Source organism: Cryptomeria japonica, chromosome 5 (assembly GCF_030272615.1).
Source record: "Cryptomeria japonica chromosome 5, Sugi_1.0, whole genome shotgun sequence".
Classification (NCBI taxonomy): Eukaryota; Viridiplantae; Streptophyta; class Pinopsida; order Cupressales; family Cupressaceae; genus Cryptomeria; species Cryptomeria japonica.
In genome coordinates, this window is record NC_081409.1 from 230,166,051 (window position 1) to 230,176,589 (window position 10,539).

At 33.4% G+C, this 10,539-nt stretch overlaps 1 protein-coding gene across 4 annotated transcripts in view; it reads left to right on the forward strand.

Annotated features, from left to right (window-relative positions):
* LOC131033880 (uncharacterized) overlaps positions 1 to 9,789 on the forward strand; it is an 84,928-nt gene extending 75,139 nt beyond the window's left edge. Inside the window, exons 9-12 of one of the 4 annotated variants that reach the window (XR_009103694.2) lie at positions 4,855 to 4,946; positions 5,362 to 5,470; positions 9,225 to 9,320; positions 9,411 to 9,789. Coding sequence is in view for 1 of the 4 variants with exons in the window: in XM_057965181.2 (XP_057821164.1) it covers positions 4,855 to 4,946; positions 5,362 to 5,470; positions 9,225 to 9,270 (247 nt within the window). In the remaining 3 variants the exon portion in view is untranslated. Of the gene's footprint in view, positions 1 to 4,854; positions 5,023 to 5,361; positions 5,471 to 9,224 lie in introns of all 4 variants that reach the window. The other 3 variants (XR_009103693.2, XR_009103696.2, XM_057965181.2) reach the window with 3 other exon arrangements.
* The last annotated feature ends 750 nt before the right edge of the window (positions 9,790 to 10,539 follow it).

Below are 10,539 nucleotides of genomic sequence, written 5' to 3' on the forward strand. Positions count from 1 at the left end.
AAAAACTTGTGAAATTACTGAATTGCTCAGAAATAGGGCCAATCCTAGATTGAATTAGAGTCAATGTGGAATCAATGTTGAAACAGAAAAGTCCCTAAATAAAGGAGTGGGAAGAGCAGTGGTGGTCATCAACCGAATTTGAAAGGGCCTCAATCATCTAAATCGTGGTGGGCATATGAGATAGTGTCGAAGCAGCTGGCAAATCTGCAAAATATCATGGCTTTGATATGAATCAAGCTCTCAGCGCACCCCACCCAATGGATTTTGATGCAAACAAGTATATAATTAATATTGTACACTAGCTTTAAAATTAATACTATTATGCATTGTTATAGATGGCACTTTGACGGGGAAGGAACGAACCCCTATAGTTTATAATTAATACCATAAAATAGTTTTAAAATTTGAACTATTATAGGCTATGAATATATTTTAATAGTTATATAATAAAGTATAAATTAAAAATAATGTAAAATTTATAATATACATATTTAACTTTTAATATGATATATAATATATATTTTTTTCCATGGAGGAAAATCGAGTTTTTAGCTGAGTCTGATCCCAGAGAGACCACTTACAAAGGATCTCTTCTGATGAGGCCATTTCCGGGGGGTTATCATTCCCCACAGTTGTTCAAACCTACGAGCTCAACAACCCAGCAAAGGTAGAAGGCCCATGAGCTCAATGGACTAGCGGGAGTTTGAACCTTGGTAGCTGCCTCACCAACGGAGTGTTTCTACCACGACACTAAACGTCCGAACTCCGAAGACATATAATATATAAAGATATAGATTATGGTTTTTCATTTATAATTGCTATAGTTAATTTTTGCTCAAACAAAGACATACAATTCATTATGCAAGCAATAAATCCAAAGTGCTCCGTGAAATAAATCTGAATGACAATAAACAAGCTTACATACTTGTAATAAAACAACCTCAAACACTTAATCATTAAAATTTGTCTCTACCTAAAAGAGTAGTTGCAAGCTAGATATTGTCAAAATGAGTGGCTTGCTAATCTTTACTTCAACTAAACAAATGCCTTTTGTTGAATTCTACGCCATATAAAAGACTTACCAATTGCCATAAGGAAATATAAAGCATTGCAACTGTGGAATTTGATTTGATAAGCTTTCTCTAATATTGAACTACCCATAGAAAACTCCTTGCCTCAATCACAATGAAAGTCTTGGATCACTTCAAAATGGCTTCCACTTTTACGAAATTCTTAACAATAGCTGGATCACTGTCTGATAAATTTTGATCTTAGCTACTTTATAGATTTAGCTAATCTTCGATCTCAGACTTGGACAACTATTTGGTGTCTTTGGTGACTGCCCTTTAAAAAAGTTAACTGAATATTTGCCTATGTGATCGGCAACATGAATATAAACAACACAAATCTATTTTCTACAATTCATGGGTTAAACACTATTTTATTTGCTCTCTATATCTCTATGCTATGGAAATGCCCTTAAGTTTTAAAAAAAGTAGTTTGCCTGTTTTCTACAATTTTTTAAAATCCAAATTTTTACCCATTATTTTTTGTGGAATATGATTTGATAAGCTTTCTAAAATATTGACTTAACCCGACAAAACTACTTGTCTCAATCACAATGAAATTCTTGGATCACTTCAAAATGGCTTCCACTTTTACTAAATTGCTAACAGTAGCTGGATTTTTGTCTGTTATGTTTTGATTTCATTTACTTCATTGAATTAGCTAATATTTGATCTCAGACTTACACAACTATTTGGTGACTGCCCTCTTAAAAAGTCAACTAAATATTTGCCTATGTAATCAGCAATATGAATATAAACAATTTTTTTTTTAATTTTCTACAATTCATGGGCTGAACTCTATTTTATTTGCTCTCTATATCTCTATGCTATGGAAATGCCACCATGTTTTTTTTTTAAAAAAGTTTTTGTTGCTTTTCCTACAATTTTTTGTGTTTTTTCACAAATCTGATTTTTTCCTGATATTTGCCCTTTTTTTTCCCATTTTTGATAAAAAAATCTTGTATTTTTGGTTTGCTGATTTTTTCCCCAAACAATTTTTGCTTTCTTGAAACCCACTAATTGAATTCAATACCCACAAATATCCTTGTTAGTGCTGCTAGTAGCATCCTAGATCCTCTTATGTGGTCTTGAGTCATATATGAGTAGAGCCAACAAAGGTTGAGCAAGCACAAAGGGGCACTTGCTGTGTACGTTCTTGAGTGCAGTAGTTATGGTGATGAGCTGTGCCAAAGGTTCCAAGCAAAACGCAACGAGCATTCTAGAGCTTGTAAAACAAGAGACAAAACTTCCCAAAGGATGTATCTACTAAGGTCGATAAGGTGAACTAGCTATTTGAAAAACAAGCAATCTGTTAAATCATATTTCTCTACTCCAGATTGATCACAACAGAAAATGGTGTCAACTACTACAACATGGAAGGAAATTTTCAGAATTGTTCAATGCTTTTGTTTGCACCGTTTCCTCTCGTAGAACATAGGAATAATCATGCACATACACGTTTGAGTTGGATACCACACTAGGTATGCTTCATTGAGCAGCCAAATCTAGTTCAAATATCTTAACTCACCAATGAATGTCCGACAACAATGATATGGTAGTTCTACTGGTCAAAAGTCACACACATTAAAAAAAGGTTTTATCACTTCTATTCAAGCATCTCCAAAGCATCATATTGCCCTAAGCTCCATTATCTTTTCAACTTGAAGGAGGGATATTGACCTATACACATTAGTTGAGAGAAATACATGGATCAAGAAAGAAAAAGATGGACATGGAAGGGCAAAGTATACTTATAAAGGACAAGAAATACCAATCCACTGCGAAAGAAGTCTTATGGCCAAGACATGGAAATCTTGATTATGAAAAAGGATGCACAATCACTTGAGCAGCACATCATCATGCCCATCAAAAACATGAGGTTCAAGGTGGGCATGAAGGAATCCACCTATGTCTCCATCGATATCTCACTCAACTTAATTTCTAACCTCACGCTGGTTAGACTATAGCTACTCTTGTGGCAACTTCTATGGATAAATGTTCAGATTGATTTTGATAAATACAACATTTTGTGATCTTCCCTAGTCAGAAATTTTTACACTCTTCATTGCTAATCTAGATGCTACGTAGTTCAGCCTCCACAGATGAGGAACATAATCTTGTGAGTAAGGTCATGGATAAGGCCTGGACTGTCTGCTCTTTTTAAATTTATGTCCAGTGCCTGTAGGAAAATGCCTGCTAGCAATAATTCCTATCACAGTTTGTGACAATAATTCTACTATGCAGCACAAACAAATCTTCTATGAGGAATTCAGCAGCGTTATGAACACACAAAATAATATTATACTTTACTTTGCACATTTTCATTCAATCATGTTACATATTTATAGGAGTTCCATCTGATATTATCTAGGAAACCTCCTATAACAACTCCCCTATTATGGGACAACAAATAAACAAACCAAAAACAACTTAACCAATATTATTGTACGTATCCTAAACACTAGCTATGGTAATAGGAATGATGTAATTTTCCTATCAGTATACACAGTTAGGCTCCTGTTCCCTTGCAAAAAAAATGATTAAACCACCAAAACGTTGAAAAGGTGATGAAATTGAAGACTAGGACCAAAGCTTTGCTAGGATGCCAGGCTCAATGCAGATGTGCTGAATTGTAACAGATGCGCTGCAAAATGTGGTGCATGCAGCAAACTATGGAGGATGGTCTCAAAGTGTTACAAAATTGCCACATGATGAGTGGATCTGCTAAAACACAAAGTGGATATGTTGAACTAGAACCTGCAGGTGGAAAAGAACTGCAAACAATATAAAACAATCGGAAAAAGGGAGAAAGGTCCCTCCAGAGACGTGTACATGAAAATTGGAGTATACAAGAACAAGTTAAAACAATATAATGTATTCTACTCACAATCTACACAATACTCAGATTAAGAATAAAGGTCAGCAAACATTGATATAATACACAAAGGAATCTTACCAACACCAACCATTGTTGCACCAAGCTATGATAGTTCTGTTCAATATGGTGGTGTGAGTGCTCCTACTTGAAGCATAACATGTATTTCATGGAAACTTTGGTTGAGGCCAATCTATAGATTTTTGGCTCAAGGACTGGATAAATAGAATTAAAAGGAAAGATCAAGGGCTTAAATTGGTTGAGATGCTTTAGGTTGCCTCTTTTCTACTAATCTATATTGGCTCTGTTCCTGATGTTTGTTGATCCAATCTGGTCATTCCTGAACATTAATATAATTGCTTTTCTTGAATTGAAAAATCCCTATGTACAAGTTAGCAATTTTATATGTTAAGTTCGTTTGGGTTTTCCGAAAATGAAACCTATTTGAGAAACCTCGTATTTGTAAGTGAATGAAGCATTGTTGTATCTTTTTGAGTATGTTTTGGGTAATGATATTTTCTTTTCTATGGCCATTTTCCAATGTTGCATAAGATTGGTTTCCTTTTTCTATGTATTATCAAATGAGTTAATTATGTTCTGAAAATGGAATGTATCTGAGAAACCTATTATTTTTAAGTGAATGAAGCACTATTGTATCTTTTTGAGTATGTATTGGGTAATGATATTTTCTTTTTTATGTACATTTTCAAATGTTACATAAGATTGATTTCCTTTTTCTGTGTATTATTTGGGTTTAGATAGATTTAAATTTGAATCATAGAAGACCATTTTATTAAATGCAGAACTGATTGTTTTAATATGTGAGCTTTTAGATGAAATGTTTTTCTTTATGGTGTTCATATAGTATGGAAAATAATGTTTTCTTCCTTATGTATTCTTAATTTCTTACAGTCAAAGAGAGCGGGAATTAATTGAAGAACTTGCAAGGCTTAGGAAATCGAAGGATAAGCGCCCAAGTGCCCGTCCTGCAAGCTGGCCTCAGCGTAAGAAGAATGAGCAGAAAAGACGCAAAAATGCATCTAGGGACTTTGCTGGAAGAAGCAATGGATAAACTCCAGGGTAACTTATCAGATTAGTCTCTGGCAAGTGACCCTAGAGGCACATAGCTCTATGCTGATCAAGAATGGCTACTGTCATTCTGTGTGTCTAGAGTCAAATCACTATTTCAATCCACATGTTAAATATATACGATTTTTTTTCATATTTTATAGATAAAGCAGCTTAGTGTGGGAGTCCTTGGGCTTTATTTAATCTATAAGTTCGAATCAACTACATATATGCTCATGTGACATGAAATTAACTAAATGAATTCAACCATAAGAACATACTTTAGATTTTTTACTTTGATCCTATTTGTGTCGATGCTTTAAAGCACTAATTTTACAAACTTATGTGCAGGAGACCAAATTGAAAAGCCAACACCTGAAATGCAAACGGATGTGAAAAGCGAAGATGAACAAGAAACGGAGACTGAAGGTTTCTGGGGAAAACTGAAAAATTTTGCTGGGTGAGAAATCCTTCCTCTCAAATCTTATTTGTTACCATGCCATGCTATTCTAAACATAGAAATGCGATGTAATCATATTAAGAAGAATTCAATTCAGGTGTTTATTTTAGGAAATAAAATCTTCAATTAAATGTGTTGGTATCTGTCTAATACCATGCTATTCTGATGACACAAAATGAATGCAATATGATAATGGAAGAGTTCATGTCAGGTTTTATCATCTTAAATACAAATTTATGGATGATGGCTTTATTGTAGAGGTTATGATACAGTCACATGTCATGTCCCCTCCTTGATCATTCTATCCTACATGAAACATTTATTATTATTATTAATTAATATTTTAATTACCAACGAATAACTATTTGAATTTATTTATTTATTAAATATTATTATTTAATACAGTAATACAGTAATATACATTAGCAATGTGGCTGATCAGAAGTGGCAGCAGATCCTTCATACTATGGCAAGACTCGATACCTCATACATCATGATTTGCTGTACGATCTTTACATCATAATTCTTGCATTATGATGCTCGAAAGTATTACATCACCAAGTGCCACACTCAACAGATCGTATTTATACGCCTATGGATGGATACTGTGGCAGACCGTTTTTCAAAGACACCAAATGACAGATCGTGGTTTTTTTGTAGATCACAGAACATCTACATAGTCAAATGCTAATACGTAGTATGTAGCATATGGTCTTTCAAATAATACGTAAGTAATATGTGTTGAAGATGGCCGGTTTCATGAACTATTAATCCATAATCATAATCATTGGTCATGAAACGTTTGTGAGTATAATTAATTATATTCATCAAAAGGTATGTTGGATCGAAAGATGGCAATCGGTGTTAAAGATTGAAATTTGTTAACAAGAAGAATACGATTCATCCTAATATATTATAAATGCCTCTTGAAAATACGATGAATAATGAAGTGCAATCAAAATAAACAATCTGTTAGGGGAAAAATAAAAGGACACAACCTTTCTATGAAAGGTTATAAGAAAGATATAAAGAAAGGAAGTAGAAAAGAGAAACCGGGGGGGGGGGAATGGAAAAGGATTAGGAAGTCATCGACAGCAAACACCCTTGTTCTCGGTGGTGTGCACGAGCATGGCTTAACACGCATGCTTAACAAATGAAGTCTATTAATGTTTGATTGCAGAACTTAATAAGACTGCAACACGTATGACAGTCATTCTTAACTTCTTCAATAAGTGGCAGACCAGATCTGATGCATGACAGATCTGCCTGCCCATACACTCCACTAAAAATAATTTTGCTTTTTAGGCAGTGATGGTATCATTAAGTTATATCTTCGGTAATTAGAAAATACATAAAGATTTGATAGTATAATTTAATTCCTTTATTTATATTCCAATCGGACAAGGATAATAGATTTATCTATATAATAATTGTCAGCAAGATTGTCCAGATCAGATTAGAACTGTCATTAAGTTATTGGCAGTATTCCCTTCTTGGTGGCATGTACGGTGATGTGCTTAATAGCTATGTTTCATATATGAAGTACGATAATATTCTTATACAGAATTTTGATAATTATATAAATATTACTAATAATATAATAATTATAATTATTATAATAATTTTTGGAATCCGTTCTGCAGTAATATATAATAAATCATATTATAGGTAATCGATAAATAGGTAGTAAATAAATATGTAAATGATTTATAATATAATATAATTCATTTATCTGTTTATTTAAATGTTCAAATCAGAATAAGGATAATATATGTGTATAAATAATAATGATATAATATCAATAAGAATATACACACACACAAAAATATATATACATAATGTCTTAATCAAACAAATAGCAATATTTGATTGTAAATCTGAAAGAGCTCATTAGATAATTAACAGTAAGAAAAATTATGAATGACAAAACTAATCCCTTAGTATAGGGGAATGAACAAATAAAAATATTAGGTTTGGTTCATGTTAAGATGGGATTGTTACTTATCAATCTAGTTTAAGTTATAAATATATGGAACTAGATTAATTATACTTAAAACAGGCCTAATCTTCGTAGGGGACATTACATCACACGAATCTTGTTTGAGGATTATCAAAGAACAATGGTGTTATATATCACATCTTAGCTGTTGAGGTTTATACTAAATAACAAGGGAGTTAAAAAGGATTGAGGCACAGACATCCCCAAATATATCAGAGAACTCTGCAACCACTAGCACCAGTATTTTAACTTTTAATTGATGATCGTTAGGATTTGTGAAGATTGACATAACATGTTGAAGTTCAAGTGAATCATGCAGATTGTCTTTAAGGGTGAAGATTCTTATCCATTGTTTTTGGAAGTACAGGGATATCTGTTTAAGTTGGTCTTTGGTAAAGTTTTCTGTTTTCTAATCTATGGTAGACCTACGTTCCCTCCCAAAGTTCATCCGAAGTTCCCCCTTCCTCAGTCACAAAAAAAGTGATTTTTCCTCTCTTTTAGGATAGCTAGCAACACACAAAACTCCACTTTGGAATGTTACTACAGGGTTGTGTGGTACTGTTGGACAAGGGGGGAATCAAACATCACAAAGGGAAATTATAGGATATATTGTTAAAAACTTTGTGTAAATTCAATAAGTTACTACAGGGTTGTGTGGTACTGTTGGACAAGGGGGAAATCAAACATTACAAAGGGAAATTATAGGATATATGGTTAAAAACTTAAATGTTTTGATATACAAAATTATTCAGTTACATGATAATCACCTGTATTTTGAAAAAATTCCTAGTTTCTAAAACATGGGATATCTTATGTTACACGGGGGTGCATCCCCAACTTTTTTTTCAGGCGTCTCCGTCCCGGCGACAAGGGACGTCCCCCATAAATTCTGCATATTGACAGTGAATTTTTGACAATGAATTCTATAAGCAATTTGACTTTGACTCTCAATTTAACACAAATTTGGCATAAAAACTCTGCTGGTTCTTATAAGTTGTATGTTAAGGTTCTATAATGTATATGTGCATGTTTTATCCATGTTTTCATATGAATATTTTAAATTTCCCTATATATTTTAATATTTCCTATTTTTATATAGCCGCCCCCTTTGTCGTCCCCTAGCCGTCCCCAAATTGGCAAAAAAAATCAGTGTCCTGGAAACACGTACCCCCATATCCTGCCATCGCCGTCCCAGAAACTTGGGGTAACATAGGTCATATCTATTGACCACTTTTACTGACTACCTCAATTCAAGATATTTGTAGTGTTGGTTCTACCTTTGCTCTGAAAATCATGGTCTGTTTAAACTGGGTACATTAACGTCGGGGGATTTATTTGGTTATTTTATTGTAGGTATGAATTTGAAAATTAAACCTACGATTATATCATTATGGCTTCTGCACCTATTGTAATGTGATCTTGCACGTGTCAGAATTTATCTCTGATTGAATAATTTCAGAAATCATTTATTAGATTATATTGGATTGTAATTTCTGTCATTATATCTTTTGCATTCCTTTATGTTTTGGTTAGTCTTCCTGCGAGTTACCTTCTCTTCTGAAGGTTCCTTAAATTCAAATTTTAGTGCATCTTCAGCAAAGATTTCGAGGTTTGATAGAAAGAAACATTTCAAAAGTTACTGAATATCATACATGTATGCTTTATTTTTATCAAAGCTGCAATATTATTAATCTGTGAGCGAGCTATTTGAATTTCAAGAGACTCTTTCAGATCATATGATAATCAAATGTACAGGACACTGGCAAATGGGGCTGCAAAGTGGTTGAATGAGAACTTTTAGCTTGTGATCACAGACTATGATATAAACATCGTATTACTTGCCTGGAGAATGTGAGTTCTAGCAGTTATTTATACCATACAATTTCATTTCTCTTATGGGAGTTTTGATATTTGTTATGGATCCATTGTGTTTACTCTTAGCTGGGTGGATGGCTTACCAGAAGATAACTTTGATTCACCAAGCAGGTGGGTTCTTATCAGAGTATTGCAATTTTGGTTGTGAAGTTGTTGCGTCAGAAGAAGATACATTGAAAAATTAATCATTTAATATGCGGTTCGGTAGCAATGGATTTCTTATACAGCATATTCTTTTAGCGATTGACTTTTAATCCTCGCTTGGAATAATGGTCAGCATATTCAAGGAACAGAAGTCAATATGATACTGACTCCATTGTATTTGCATGATGTGTCATATGAGCCAGACTCATAGAATAATATCACAGTGCATACTGCTCATGATGCTAATATTTGTTCATTGATTTTTCATGAATGTCAAAATAGTGTAAACATTAATGGTGCCTGTATTTATAGTCATCAATGTAGTGTATAGTTTTTCTCTTAATGCCTTGCAAGCAATATATCTGTTTCTGCCCATCTGTTCATACTCACAATGACTCACAGACACAGCCATGGGGAGGTCTGGAGAAAGCGCAAGCTTGCATTTGCAGCTGGGAAATAGTTTATGACACAGCATCAAGATAAAAACAGTAAATCTTGGGCATGCTTGTTTATACACAACTATATGCTTTAATAAGCTTTATACTAGAAAATTAAATTTAATGATTTTTAAGCAAGCAAATTAAGTACTGAATATTTTTAAGCAAAAATGATATTTGAGAAAATCAAATTATCAAAGCAACAATTATTGGTTTTATAAACTATTATTATCAGATGCTGACATTTTAATATTTTTTTGATTGGTAAATTGAAGGAATCTATTGGGGCCCTTGTAGAAACTAAAATACCTCCAAATTACATCCTTGACTATGTCTAAATCACCCAACAATTGTAATAATCCAGGAATGCTTCTCAAACTAACACCTTAGAAAAAACTACCCGATCCCACAGCATTCCAAGCTTGCAAATCCTGACAAAACTATTTGTCTTCGAAAATGAAATTCATAATAGGTGAAGCCTTCTTTCTACCCTCTTGGGAAATAGGAGTCTACATTGTCCACTGAGAGCCATACCCCACAAAATCTCGAGCTTCCATTATCAATTTTTCTGCCATTGTTTCCATTATAAATTGAGGGAATCTATTGGGGCCAAC